Source organism: Halichoeres trimaculatus, unplaced genomic scaffold, assembly GCF_033239565.1.
Source record: "Halichoeres trimaculatus isolate MK-OKI-2021-1 unplaced genomic scaffold, fHalTri1.1 fHalTri1_scaffold_22, whole genome shotgun sequence".
NCBI lineage: Eukaryota > Metazoa > Chordata > Actinopteri > Labriformes > Labridae > Halichoeres > Halichoeres trimaculatus.
This window is the reverse complement of record NW_027437200.1, coordinates 16,044,359-16,059,657: the sequence shown is the minus strand read 5'-3', so window position 1 is coordinate 16,059,657 and position 15,299 is coordinate 16,044,359. Positions and strand designations below refer to the sequence as shown.

At 41.8% G+C, this 15,299-nt stretch overlaps 2 protein-coding genes across 2 annotated transcripts; one reads left to right on the top strand and one right to left on the bottom strand.

The window, feature by feature from the left end:
- The first annotated feature begins 1,717 nt into the window (after positions 1–1,717).
- On the top strand, positions 1,718–8,803 carry LOC141811313 (uncharacterized). Its single transcript, XM_074699326.1, has 8 exons — positions 1,718–1,887; positions 2,988–3,097; positions 3,236–3,320; positions 3,400–3,595; positions 3,876–4,939; positions 5,075–5,865; positions 7,093–7,296; positions 7,385–8,803. Exons 1-8 carry the CDS (start codon positions 1,796–1,798, stop codon positions 7,627–7,629), a joined length of 2,787 nt encoding a protein of 928 aa, XP_074555427.1. The 5' UTR covers positions 1,718–1,795; the 3' UTR covers positions 7,630–8,803.
- A 120-nt stretch (positions 8,804–8,923) lies between these two features.
- On the bottom strand, positions 8,924–15,161 carry LOC141811314 (butyrophilin subfamily 2 member A2-like). Its single transcript, XM_074699328.1, has 9 exons — positions 14,813–15,161; positions 14,590–14,655; positions 14,043–14,411; positions 13,673–13,957; positions 13,498–13,590; positions 13,270–13,305; positions 12,644–12,673; positions 11,957–11,980; positions 8,924–11,856 (listed from the first exon to the last, which is right to left on the bottom strand). The coding sequence occupies exons 1-9, from the start codon at positions 14,814–14,816 to the stop codon at positions 11,267–11,269; spliced, it is 1,497 nt and encodes a 498-aa protein (XP_074555429.1). The 5' UTR covers positions 14,817–15,161; the 3' UTR covers positions 8,924–11,266.
- Positions 15,162–15,299: the final 138 nt, after the last annotated feature.

Here is a 15,299-nt window from a genome sequence, read left to right as displayed (position 1 = left end):
TAGTTTGAAAGTGACTTTTGTTTTGTAAAGAGTGTTTATATTTATTTTATTTAAGTATCTTTTGATGACTAAAACCTACTGTAACTAACACTCCAAAATTGTACTAACTGCTAGAATGTAGCCAAAAAAACACAACTGATATACTGTGATTGATGTGCAGCTAAACACATAGCCATTAGCTATTTTAAAGGACAGTTAGTGATAAATGTAACACTTGATTAAACATGTATTATCCAAATGATTCCAACTCACATATATTGTTTGTTTTTAGAATAGATTGGATGCTTGTATCATCAATGGTTGGCACAGTCTTTGAGGAGCCAAGTGTCATGTTTGCTGCTCTGGTCACAAAGTTCTGTCCTGATATTATACTTGAATGTGCTGCTACACTGTTCTCATCTATGAACTTTAACCCCAGTGGTTCTCAATTGTTTTTTTCTTGTTTGGAAGAAGTAAAAAAAGAAGTCGGGAACCACTGTATTAATCTCCTAGGTTACACAATTGTAGTGTCTCTTTCGCCAAAAGAACCAAACACCCTGCACCTAAAGAGTTGTAGTGTTTAATGCCTAATGAAACAAAATGAATGAGCTGTGACTTTTATAGTACACAACTGATCACAATTTTAAGCACAGTTGAAAAATTGCAAGAATTTACCCTTCGCACTTTTGTATCTTAAGAATTTTTTTCAAGTAGAGCAGCCTATTTCCATTTAATTGTTTGCAACAAATATCTTTCTTGTTTGTTTGTTTTTCTCACTCCCATTTCTTTTTGCATTTTGAAACTCTACTTTAACTAATTTGGATCCAACAGTTTGAAATGTAAATTTTTGAAATTTTTCAACCGGTCCTAAAATTTTGATCAGGTGTGTATCTGCAGTAGTGAATTATCTTAATGCCATGGTTTTAATTGATCTCTGTGATAAATAACTGGATGTGCATATAAGATTAAAACCAGTGAATAACCTTTTTGTTGTTGTTGAAGGTCTTCTTCTGGAATGTGTGTATTTAAAAACTTATTCCCTTTACTTTTTTCACATTGCTTGACATGTCTAAAATCTCCCTAAAAAACATGTTTAAAAAAAACTACATTTACATATACGCTTGTGAAAATAGAGAGAACTTTCTGCCAATTCCAATCACATCAGTACCTGAAACTCAAGTATCCCCAGTCAACAATCACAAAAAAAGGTTTTTGCCTAATAAAGACACTAAATATTTCTTTTCATTTGACCTTGGCAGTTGGTTAGGAATATGTAGGTCAGTTGAAAGTAGCTTGATTAAAAATGAATGATAAATCACATATGTTTAATGTATTGCAAAACGTAAATTCACTCATCAGACCAGCACATGAAAATCCGTTTTGATAGCACACACTGAATTGTACAAGTGCTATTCATCAATGCATCCATAGTATTTAATACGTTACATAATTACAGCATGTGTATTACTGTATTGTGTTGGTGTACTATGTACCAGAGAAGCTCATTCTCCTGGAAATGGAGATGGGTTTGTTATCTTGAGCAGGTAAAACAACGCTGAGGCAGTGGCTTCATTAGCTTAAAAAAGCAAAATTAGATCTGGGATCAGACTGCACCTCCACGCGAATGCATGAAAAGAAGCTGAGAGCCATAACCTGCAAACTATTTCATCCACGAAATGTGTGTGTGCTGAGGTCGCAGGTCTGCCTCCTCAGAGGTGAGGGCACCCCATTTTACCATTGGAACCCCAAAAGGATGTTGTGCACATGCGCGTTGTGCAATCTACCGGAGCGCGAGAGGTAGGGGAAGGGAGTCCTAATGGCGGAGACTGTACGGTCGCCTTTTGACTACCGGGAACCACCGACCCTCGACAGCGACGGGGATGGGAGTAAACCACCGCCGCCTCGAGGGTGAGTGTCTGTGTCACGCCGCTGGTTTGTGGCCGTTTCCAGCGTGGATTTGTGAGCAAAAAATGCGAGAGCTCGAGACGCACGCGCGAGGAGCGTGCGCGCCTGTTTGGTTAACGTTAGGAGCCTTTATTCGCGTGCATGAATCCAGCGTTATATTGCGAAAAACGAAGCAAAAAACGTGACTTCTGTTTGCTTTATTATTGCAGTTACCGTGTCATGTGAGGCCACGAGTTCCCCAACCCACCTTAGCTTGCATTGAATCGACATTCTTTGAAATTTTGATATTGGAGTCCTAACGTTAGCTGCTGGGGGCTAAAGGCTAGCAATATGCTAGCATTCGCGTTAGCACAGACCCAGCTGGGATCAAACTGCTGAGGTACTAGCTCTGTAATTTTCTCCTCCCATTCATTAATCACAAGAATGGCAGTTTCTGGCTCTTTGAATATGTGTTTTTAAAAATAAATGCTCCTGCCACTGCATTAAGAAGCTCTTAAATAATCTTGGTTGCCCCTTATCATGACTCGTGGCTTGTTTGGCTTTGAGTAAACAAAGTTGCTGACCGTTGACAAGTGTGCATCGATGAGATTAGTAAATGATTGTATGTCCATTATTAATCTCTAAATATCTGCCTTACATGTTTTGATGGATCAGATCATTTGGCCTGAAGAAAACAGGAAAATAAAAGCAAGAGTTTTTCTACTATCTGACTGCAAATCACTTGAAATCATCTTAAACTGTTAACCCTAGGAATTCAGACCCAAATGCAACCATAGATCAGATGTTCAGGTTTTGGAGTCCCCTTTGTAAAAATAATTAAAAAAAAACGTGCAATTTTTTGTTGATTGTGGGAAAAATAAAGTCTTGACACTTCTAAACGCGAGCCAACAAAATTACTGAAATCACATCACTGCCAAACTTTTTTTCCAAGCACTTGAAAGGCTCAGTGTCACTCACCTTAAGGAAATGTCTTGTGAACGGGTTTAAGACAGGCTTCTCCAAATGTAGAACATGCCCTACTTATCCCTTGTGTCCTCCGGCTCAATATTTGCAATGAAGACATTTTTAAGCACTGCCTTGTCTCAATGTATCATCTTTTACAGCCGGGTGTGTGGGAGGAAGAGGAAAGGAACACCTGTGAAGGTGTGCGACCGAGCGTATGTAACAGAAGATGAGGAGGAGGAGAGCATGTCAGAACACAGCTACAGCCCTGGTATATATAGAACAATAACACAAACATGTTTTGCCACCTGCTGTTTATGTTATTATCCACTCTGATATTGAGGAAAACAAGTGCATGATGGTGAAATAGTAAAGATGTGTCAAGTCTAAACTCGCCTCTCTTGTCCAGGTGATAGCCAGTATCCAGAGGGTGCTGAGGATCGCCTCCCTCCGCCAGGAAGTCCCTACTACTTGCCCGATCCCTCTCAACTCTGGTGAGGAGGAGCCTTGAGAAATCAGTTTTTTTTAAGTCGCTCTTTGACCCTCTAACCTCATGATCTGAATGTTTTTCAGTGTGCCAGAGCTTGGGGAGGAAGGAGCAAGTGGAGTTAGGGGACCTGTGCTCTTCCATCCGCCGCCAAACTGTCGGATTCGAGAAGTTCACTGTGGGACACAGGTGCGACTGGTTGTCATAGCGATTCGAGACATTGTTAAAGGGGAGGAGATCACAGTGGACTACAGCCTCACAGACTGGGGAGAGAATGCAATGGTGAGTAATCAACCTGTTAGTAACTTTTGTGAGGAGTACTTAAAGGATCAGAGTCACAAGAGTGAGTTTTTGACATTCTGAAACCCATCTCCCATGAAGATAAACCAGGAAATCTAAAATACAGAGAACGCATTTGATCAAATCATTTTTTCCATTAGAGATTTTAATAATGAGAAAAAAATGAAAAACCTCAGTTTTACAGTTTGATTAAAGATAACATCATCAGCGCTTCCTGATCAGCTCATACAATTTGTTTTTATCTTTTAATTCATCCAACCAGGAAGAGGAGGCTGGCCCCCACCCGCTTTCCCTCTCTGTTTCTGATTACCTCACCCCCTCCTGGTCATTATCCCCCTCATCCTCCCCTCTCACCCACTCTGAGCCCAGCGACTCCGACCGAGAGGAGGATGAAGAGGAGGAAGATGATGATGATGATGACGATGACGAAGAAGAAGAGATAGAGGAGATAAGGGGTCGTATGCTTCGACGGCGCAAGAAGCGCAAGATGCCCACCGTGGTCAATTCAAAGAAGAAGACCACACCAACTTCCAACAGAGGGCCGGGGCGCCCCTGCTCTTCCTTCTCACGCCCCACACCCGTCACACCTCCAGCCAGATCCCAGTCCCAGGCCCCCGCGAGCGCCTTAGCGCCCCCTACCACTAATATTAACAACAACATCAACATAAATATTGGTAGCTCCAGCGGTGCCACAGTGAGCCGAAGGCAGCACTGCCCGTACTGTGGGCGCCATTACCGCTCTCTGGCACGCCACCTGGAGAAACACCACGCCAACCAGCCAGAGGTCCGAACAGCCATGGAGCTCGCACACCTGCACAGCTCCTCAAACGGAAACGCCTCACAACCCCACCCCTCGTCCTCGTCTTCCTCCTCAGCTCCTCACTCCTTCGCAGTCCCACAGACCTCCGCCTCCAACCCTGCTCCTCCCTCGCTCTTCGCCAGGGAGAGGGAATCACCAGCCACGCGTTCCAGCACAGGCGGCGTCTCCTTTTCCCTTTCCCTTTCGCCGCCATCTTCAACCCAGCAAGCAGCCTCCAAGAAGGCGCCCAGCTTAGCGGTGCCAACAGCGAAACGCCCGGCACCGACCCCAATGGTGTCACGGGTAAAAAGCCCTTCACCTCCTCCCCCTACTCCCAGGAGAGGTCGGAGGATGAAGAAAGAGAAGCAGGAGGAGCCGCCAAAAGTGGAGGTGGAGAGCTCCAGGAGTCAGGAGGAGCTGGCTCCGCCTCCTACGCCAGAGCCTGATGTGGATCCAGAGGAAGATCTGGAGCTGAGTGGAGAGGGTGAAGAGGACGCACCAGAGGAGAAGAATGGGGAGATTGTAAGGTGTGGTTTGATTTTTGTTTACTTTGAAGTTTTGTGATTCAGTGGCAAAGAGTGAGCGTACAGCTAAAAAAACAAACTTAACTTTGTGATCTTTGACCTTTGCTCTGACACCAGTTCTGTTTCCTTCCTTTCCAGGCATCACATGTCCCCCCTGCTCTCCTCCCTCTCCTGTTTGGTCCTCTACCTCCGCCGCCAGCAGCACTCTTCCTTCCTGTCTCTAACCCGCTCCCCTCACTCTGCTGAGGCCTGGCGCCTGCTTTGCCATTCCAGCCTCTCCCTCCTCATCCTCTACAACCGCCACCGAGAATGTGAAGTCGCCAAGCTCACCATCCAGGACTACCGCAGCCGTGTCACCCCTCAGCCCTGCTCCAGCAACAGCTCCCCCTCTGGCATGGAAGCCCTCCTCTCCCCCTTCGAGCGCCAGGTCCTCTGTCACCTCCCGCGGGCTGGTGTTCTGGGCAAACGCGGTCGCATCCAGCCGCTAATTCTCCCGCCACACTGTGAGTCCTGCCTTGACCTCCTCCTTCAAACCAGTCCGAATGTGGGCGTCGATCCAGAGAGCCCATACGTCTTCTCCCGGCCCTACCACTCTCCTGCCACACCGCTTCGAGGCACGGACCTTTTGAGAAACCTGGCACGCAGCAGTGGTGCTAAGAACCCAGGGCTGCTGACAGCAACGCGTGTGCGACGGCAGGTAGCGATACTCAGTCAGCTACTTCTCTTAGAGGAGGGCGAGGGCCAGGGGGGAGCTACAAAACGGCTGGAGGACTTCCTGGAAAGAGAGTACCATGTGACCCAGAACTGCTCGTCCATAGTGAGAGATCCAGCACTTATGGGCCGTGTGGGTCGTGTTGTTCTGTACGGCGAGAGGGAGGGCGTGCTGTTCAGAGGGATGAGCCTGCAGCACATCTGCCTGGAGTTGGATGGTGAGTTAGAGCAGGAAGTATTTCAAGCAATAAGTATTTTTCAGTAAATACACATTTAACTGACATCTGACATCTAACCCTAACTCCGGGGTTCTATTGTGCAGGGAGTATACCTGAAACACAATGTTAGAATATCAGTGAGATTAAATAGGATTAATGACTCACACAGCCAGTTATCAATTAGATTGAATGTCTTAACCACTTGACAGCACAGGTATTGGACTCTGGAAGGAGTGACTGGCTTTTTCAATCGATTTACAGCACAGAACAACATTAAGTTTGATTAAACTGCAACCATAGAAAATAGCTTTGGCTGGAACGTATTTATTTCAAAGATAAACGGAAAAACGGTTCACATTTTGAGTATGGATTTAAAGTTTTTGTGCAGGATGTTCATATTTAACCTGCACAGGTTTTCCAACAGCTACATATTGTAGAAACTCCTAAATCTGCCTGTAAAGTAGGAATGGGTACCGAATTAGGTACATTTAGGGGTACGGACCAAATTCTGTTAAAAGTACCGGGTACTGATTCACGTAAAATCAAAAGGTGCTGCAAAGGAGTGGAAGAATAGGTTATTTACCATGCTGGACATGAACACAGCATTGCAAGAATAAATATGTTTAAATAAAAAAAGGGTTTTTTTAATTAAAAAAGTAGATTTTTTTACCACATCAACACAAAAAAGTAACGAAAAATGGTACCGTTGAGTACCGGTACCGATTGCCAGGTACCAGGCATCGGGACTGTATTGTTTCAAATGCGAAAGGTATCCATCCCTACTGTGAAGTGTTCAAGTCATTCAGTCATAAAATCAATAGAAATGGCGTGAGACTTGCTGAAATGATGACATCATCACGAAAAGATTTCCTCGTAGAAGTAGATTCAGGTATGTTGACAGGGGGCCTCACCCACTAAAGTCTGTCCATTGCCCTGCAGGTTCCCAGAAGGCTGGCCAATCAGAGGGAAGTGGGTTTGTGGTGTGGGGAGCCTTAAAGAGACAGCCGCTAAAACAAAATGTTTGAGAAAGAGGCTGAAAAAAGGGTTTTCTAAAATACAAGTGTGAAAAAAATAGAGGTTCTTTTAGCTGCAGATCATGTAAAGCTGCTACAGGGGTAGAGGGTCAGTAAGAAAAAAAAGTGCAATAGCCCCTCTTTTACCAAAATGCGTGTCAGTCAATTGTTGCTCCTTTAGTTGAGACAATTTCTGTTTTTCTCTGTTGTTAAGTTTTGTCTGGAAACTCGGCAGAATCCTTCTCAGAGGATTCAGAGCCAGAGGAGGAGAAGGAAGGAGTCAAAGAGAAAGCTGAAGTAACTGTGAAGAAGAAAGGACCAGGACGGCCGCCAAGGAAGAAGAGAGCACCCGCTCCTCCTCCAGTCAGCCCAGTGATAGCCGGTCCTCATAAGAGGAGGTGTATCCCACAAAAATCAGGTAATCTTTCCTCACCAGTTTGACCTCTCAGGATACAGAAACAAACCAAGATTCAACTCTAATGATTTTTATTTACCATCTGTGACAGGAAAGCGTGGTGTGTTGAAGCGTCCCTGGTCAGAGGCCGAGCGTGTAGCAGTGGAGACTCACCTCAAGAGAAACCTCATGGAGCTGCGGGTCCCTGCGAAGGCAGACTGCGAGCGCTGCCTTGAACTCTGCCCGATGCTGGTGAGCAATCAGCGAGACTGGAGAGCGATCAAGTTTTACGTCCACAACCGCATCCAGCTGCTGAAGAAGCAGGGGCGGAGGGAAAGCGCTGCCGGGAACTGCTAGGGCGCAACAAAGAGACGTAGCACAGGACACATACCATAATGTATAGACCACCAGCAATCATAACGAAGAGGTGAGGTCTTTGTCATGGTGGAGTGGAGCTCCTTTTGGAAATAAGCTAAAAAGTTGCTCCAGTTAAAGATTTGTTCTCAGTGTTGATGTCTGTTGACGGATGTATTTTTAAGCGGTTTGACAACGTTACCCAAGCAAGAATATGAGTTCATACACAGTGAATGCGGTTTTTAGATGACTTTCTATTGGTGTTGTTCTGATACCAATACCAGTCGTGGTAATGGTCTCCAGCATAGCAGAAATGCATTATGGGGTGATGTCTTGTACACCCATGAATGCACAGCAGTTATCCCATAATTAATTATCCCTTGAGAAATTTTCTGGAAAATTCTAATGCAAAGAAAGCTAACGACGGTTAGATGTACACTGATTTTCTCCCAGCTTGTACGGCTATTTTCAACCACACTGGTAATGTGAGGAGCTCCGTATTAGAAAGAAAAAAGAATGGTATCCGCATATCTTTTTTCTAATGTCATTGTATAAGAACGTTGACTGTTTTTAGCAGGGAAAAAAAGGTGATTTTTAAAAGGTTTCTGGAGTGAAACAGATATCAAGGGGCTGCAGTTAAATGCGTTTCAACACCAGGACCCTCCAGAGCAAATTGTCTTGGTTCCAGTTTTATTTGCTCCCCCTGAAAGCTAACGACCAAACATGAATGTGTAAAGCTTTGAAGGAAGAAACAAATGGTTATGATCTTCTCAACCCTGCGGGCAGACTCCACGTCTACATGATCGAGACATGTATGAACTTGTATAGTTTGTGTTTTATTTAGTCTGGCATTGTGCCCCCTCCCCCTTCCAATGAGTGTTTTAAGAAGTATCCCTAAAAGTCTTTGACCATGATGCACCTGTGAAGCGGTTTTTCATACCTTATCATACCATGATCATTGTCAGACAATTATGTATCAAGGCACGTCTACTTGAATTTATTGTGTATCAGAATTTAAAAAAAAACAAAACAAAAAAATTATTACATATGGTCTTATTCACAATGTAAATACTTCCTAATCTATGAAAAGTATACAGTAGTGATGACAGTTAGTATTGTGCTATTGTGTATATACTGTAAATACTACCTGTACTTATTAAAGTGTATGACATTTTGCTGTGTTTTTATTAAAATTGGCTGTAAATTAAGTGGACAAAGAAACAAGAAGTAAATACAGGATCTCATTGTCATTGACTTTATTGAAAAAACACTTTAAAAATCTATTTTACACTCGTACAACACATTCAAAGTATTTAGGAATAGTCAAAAAAGAACACAAACAGATTGATGATCAAGTAGCTAATCAGTTCCCATCTTTAAAACAAAGCTGCCACATTTCAGGTGTACAAAGGACTTTTTCAAACTTGAGCAGCACTGAACCAAAAGCTAGCTTGATTTTCCTTGCAATAGAAGTTCGTACACAACATGTATTCATTGTTACTAGGCAGACACTATATTCTTACAATTAGTACACACAATGGTACACAACTTATCATTATCCCACTTAATCTCTTGTTCCCTGAATGGATCTGCCATTTTCCATTTTATAGCATATTTCACCATAGTTGTGCAACTTCAATGTAAATTAAGTACCACAACCTTGAATTAAATTATAAGAAACAAGTCACATTAAATCACTCACAAACAAGAAAGAGTTACACAAGAGGTGCTAACTAGAATTATTGTTCTAAATAATCATGAATAGTTCAGCTTGTATAGATTTTTTACATATGTAGTGGAACAATAAAATGGTTCACCATAGAGGACTAAACTAAGCACAAAGTAAGGCATTTGTTACGTAGTGATATCAGAAGTTTAAAAGATGAGTCAATAACAACAGCAGAATAAACTGGCAAAGAAGATTTTGCAAATTTTTCATGGTTCCCACACACTGAGCTCTGCGTGTTCTTTACGAATGTGGCACCATTTAAAAGGAAAAACAGATATTACCAATGGTATAAGATGTATTCTCAAGAAGCACCGTTACAACAAAGGCATAATCAGCTAAAAACAAATAGCCTTACATTTTATGCGATGTTTATTTCAATCTATCTCACATCAAGCAACTCTAAAAATCTTAAAACCTGTGTAGTAATGAGAGAGAGGCTTCAATTGGAGAGTCCAAAGACAGCTGGACTTGTCAGTTAGAAATGGTCACATAGTGGTGGACAGTAACAAAGTAAATCATACTGTACAGTGTTTGAGTATTTAATCTTTACTTGTGCTAACGTGGCTAACATCAGGGTGTTCATTTAGCGCTGGTAAAGATGGCCACAGCAGAGACGGATTACTTTTTACATTAGTGTCTACTTCAACTCAAACACTGAAGTTATGCACATCGTCCACCACTAGTCATAAAGCGAAAGACGCACAACAAAACTAAACATACAGTCTAAAAAAACACATTTTTTTCTTTTTTTTTTTCTTGAAAAGACTCTTGCCAGTAATTTTCTTCTCTTTGCCTCGTACTAGCTTGTCCGAAGTTGGGTTGCATTAGCAGTTTTCATACGGAAACCGTTCACTACTATCTTCAAATCTCTACCTTAGAAACAAACTGATGACATCACAGAAACCATGTTCATCTATCATACAATTCCTGGGTGTGTCTGAAATCCGTCCTAATGCACCATGCAGTGCAACATATTAGATATGCCACTTTTTAGAGCTGTCCAAATTCTGAATGAACATGGTCACACCCTATATAGTCCACTCAATGTGTCTCACAATGCATTTTGAAAAATAGTGCACAAGCGACGTTCACTATGCAAGCAATAAATACCATCATGCATCGCAGTTCAAACATAAAAATGGCTTATTACAAGAGTATGACATGATTCTACATTATCTAATATATTGTACCATCTACAAGAGACACTGAGCCCTAATCCAGGTTCAATGTCAATGGTTTCTTGAACCACTTAGCACCGGCTACTGTTGGAGGTAACCACAAGAGTATTACTTAGCTACCTATTTAGCTCTCCGACGAGCAGGCCCCACAACTCTGATTAAAAACGACATGAGAGTAGTGTCTGAAATGTTTTAGTTTTGCTGAGTGGACTAAATAGTCAACTACAATATCAGGTTGTTCATTTAGCGCCGGTAAAGATAGCCAAACATAGCTAGCATGGTTGGATGAGCTGGCTAAAAATGCCACAAAGTGGCATTTATTATTTGTATTAGTAGCTTTAACAAAAGTATTTTAATCATTATTTTCCAAAATGTGATATATTCACAAACTTAATTAGCTTGAGCTACCAAAACTGTCAATATTTAGCTAAAATGCATTAAATATTAGGAGCTAAAGTAAGGAATTTGTTATGGCTGCGTTTTCACTCAAGGGCAGTAGAGCTTTAAAAAAAATACAAGAGTGAGATTTACCTGCGTACAAAAACACTTTAAGACAGATAAGAAATCTGCATTATCTATAAGTTAACTTTATCTGCTCCCTTGTCTTCTGAATGTTTCTGGGCATTTTTTCAAAGTAGTACATTTGAAATGATTTAGTTAAAACCGATGACACACTAGTTTGTTTTTTGAATGACAAGCAGTTTCGTCTTGTCAATTTAAGCAGCTCTTCCCCCTATTGCTGGCTGGTGTCATTAGGAAGTGGTGAGGAATTCTCAATGCCACTTTTCTCCCCATCTTCTTCCCTCTGTATTATCTTCATTGTTGCTTTGTCCCCCAAACCAGGATTAAAAAGCGGGAACACTTCCCCTGTGAAATCACCTTTTAAAGTTCCCATAAGTGTTTCATTTTCCACATCATAAAAGGAAAGCTCTTTATCATCGTAATTCAAATACACACCAACAGTCCGTGGTAGGGTCTGGAAAGGAAGTAGAACATGTGGTTGACTGTTAAATTGAAAGCTCCCAGCCGTGGCAGGGGAAGATGACAGGAACCAGAAACCGTTAGACGGAGTTGGGGAGACATCATAAGAGATTTCTGTTACACTTGTAACCCCTACCCACCAGGATCGTTTGGTGCCTACGCCTGCACTTTCCAAAGACACCTCCCAGTAGTGTTTTCCAGAAGAGAAGCCAGGCATTCCTTTGATAGCAGTGTGGCAGGTAAAATGTGGTTGAACTTGGAAACCACATTTGCCAGAGTCTCGTAACATAGCACCCCTGGTTGTGAGATATGGATTTTCCACTTGGTCAAGAGACACATTTACTGTCAAAAAGGGGAAAAAAAAACAGGATGACATCAGAACATTTCAGATTCAAACACTAACAGGTACAAAAGATTATCAATAATACACTCTTTTATTTACCATAACAATCAGTTGGCAGGGTCACTGTAAGGAGAAAGCAGAGAAAGATTTAAAATATACAGTATATATTAGAGCTGAAACAATTCCTTGAATGATTCGAGGTACTCGATTTCAAAAAATACTCGAGTACTTTTCTCCGCCTCCAGGAATCGTTTAATTTTAAAAAAGATCAAAGAGTATTTCCAATAGAGCTGAGGCCATATTAAGAGAGTTTTCAGACCCCTCAAGCTACCTCTTATACAAAATAGCAACTAGCAACAAATCTAGCTTCTTTTCTGGAGTTTGGAGACTAATGGGTCATTCTACGAAACGGGTGCCATTTGGGTCCAAAACATTTGATGAGATGTACAAGGCACAAAAAATGTGTCAAAGTGTGTTTACAAATTTTGGAGCTACCAAAGCAAGTGCTCTTATTGACATGCTGTATCAGAAAAGTCTATTTCTTAAAGAGAAGAATTTTCATTCAATAAAATAACTGCTCTTTAACCAAACAAAAATGTATTTTATCTGATTACTCGATTAATCGATGGGATTTTCAGTAGAATACTTGAATACTAAAATATTCAATAGCTGCAGCCCTAGTATATATGCACACAATTATCTGCTTTTATTAAAATAAACCATCCTTTCATATCACAATTAATACTTTGCTTTGATATTATCAGCTGTATCAACAACACTTCTCACCTTTTTGTAGAAGTCTCTGACTCTCTGGGCCTAAAATACAAAAATGAATTGTGTCATCTTATGGAGTCATCAATTATTTGACAAAGAAAGAAAGAAAGTTTCATTACCAGGTCCGTATTCAGTCTCTGCTTTTCAAAATTAATAAGTAGAAAGACCACTAATAGGAATGTTCAGGGCGCAACATTTTGGGGCCATAAAGGGGCCAATCTCTGACAGTAAAAAATAAATAAAAGAAGTGGAGAAGTAACCCATAAAACAGAAAATAACAAATTGACTTAAAGTTTATGCAAGTAAAAGTAATAATTAAAAAAAACTTTCAAAATAAAACAAACTGTGTTGACAAGATTGTATTTAGCCTGACTAGAACAACAAACAAAAATAGTGAGCGCAGCCAGGCCAGGAGTCAACAGGTTTGAGGTTTCACAGCCAAACATGAACCAGGAGACAATCATAATTAAGGTGGAAATCGAAGGAACTCCTCAGTCTCGTGACTCCAGCTGCATGTTCAGTCCAGCAATGGCAATATGCTGGACTCAACATGCAAATGGTGTGGGCTGATGGATGAGAGAGCACGCAAGTAACACGCATTTAGGGTTGTTAACTACAGACTCTTTGGTCTCTCTTACCGTCAACAGCGTCACTGCCTGAGGTGGGTCTCTTTCCTGTAACAAAGAGTTTTGAGAAATAGTTAGATGAAGTTCCTGCTCTCAATAGTCTGTATTGAGTTTTTCAAAGTGAAACCTAAGTTTTACTGCTCTGTCCTTCTTATAGGACACAGTATTTAGCTGAGCCGCATTATGAGAAATGCATTTATTATGAATACAAACACTTATGCATGTATGTGAATCATTTACCTTTCTTTCTGTAGTAAAACACTCCAAGTGCAACGACAGCAGCTGTGAGCAGTAGCCCAAAGAGCACCCAGCCAGCATTTGAAGATCCAGACCCTGAATAGAAGAAACAGAATTTTAACAGAGGAAAAAGTTGAACCATTGAACACATATAAGTATCTATTTTGACTCTGTTTACCCGCTTCAGGAGGCTTTCCCAGTCGCACTCTTGACTCCTTTCTCTCTCCACCTGAGAGGCTGATCGAGCAGGAAACCTCTAAAGAGCTGGAGACAAGGATCCAGCTGCGGACGGACAGGAGACCAGAAGAGTCATTGCTGTACTTGGTGTTTTTTGCAGACAGAGCCTGCTTTGGATCCGACCACTGCAGACTGGGCTCAGGGTACCAGCCTTGAGACTCACAGCTCACATTCACCATGTTATCTTCCTTCCACTCTGCCGTCAGAAGAGGGGAACTTCCTATTTCTGTGAAGAGGAGAAGATGGAAAGCATTAGAGGCCATCACTTCAAAATAGTGACTTTCTGTTAGTGTTTGGTTTCGGATACTCACTAGTCACAATAAGACTGACACTTGCACTGTCGTAGTGCTTCTCGCTGCTAACATGACAAAGGTAATCTCCTGCATCCCTGAGCGTCACGTTTACCAGCTTCAGGCTAACATCACCCGCCTTCAGCCCACCAGATGCTGCATCCTTAAGGCCAAAAGACACCCGCCCCTTGTATGATTCGTCCTGGGATGCGTCCTCAAACTGTTTAGCGCGGTAAAGCAGTACTGGGGACTCAAAGTCATTTTTGCGGGACCAACGGACATCCAAAGACTCTGCACTTTGAGGTGGGTTGAGCCAGCATGGAAGGGTAGTCATGTGGCCTAGAGGCACGGAAACAGGAGACCTGGCAGAAACCACAAAGCTATCTGAAACTGAAACACAAAGTGAAAGATGGTTGAGTGTGTGCTTTTGCTTTTTTTTCTTCTTCAGGGTAAATATTGAGAAACAGTTTAGTTATCCTCATATACCACAATAAAAGTCAGATTAGTGTAATTTTTAGAGAAGTGACTCAAATCACAGACTCTGAAGATGATATGATCAGGTACTCACCCGGTGCTGCATTACTCAGTGATAAAGTCAGAGCAGCAATGGCGCATACGTGCCAGATCAGGGCACCTGTAAAATTCGACAAATTGAAGTTATGACCTAAGGATGTGAGCGGAAGGAGGCGCACAGAGCTGGCTTCCCTTGTTAACCTTTAAAACAAGTTTCAACATGGTATTAAATGATGAGTAATCCCTTAAGTGGTTATTTGCAGGAATCATCGGCCTACCCATTTTAACGTTTTTTTCCTTGGGCGATATCCCTCTTCAGAGAAGATGTGATCCTTTGAGACAGAAATACCCCAGCAGGTACTCCAGAAGCCAACTCCAGTGGATGTATATTTTATTGGTTGCTTCCAATAAATATAACTAACTCGATTAATACAAATTAAACAGGCTATGTAATCCCGCGTGCAGCGACAAGCCCGACAGACAAAACGGTCATTGAAGAAATTTTACTTTCACTTTCACCGTCGAGGACACGGGATGGGGAGGGGAGTGGTGGGGCGTTGAGTAGTATAAAGTACACGGCCTTACTAGCTTCAATTAGCCGCATAATAAATTATAAAATAAAATAAATAAATAAGATAAAATTTAAAAATGGGGGGAAATGGACCGCAGGTGTTGGAGCCTATTCTTCTACTGGAGATATTACCAAGCAATATAACTATATTATTAAAAAGAAAAAAAAAAGATACAAAGGAATTCATTTACCTT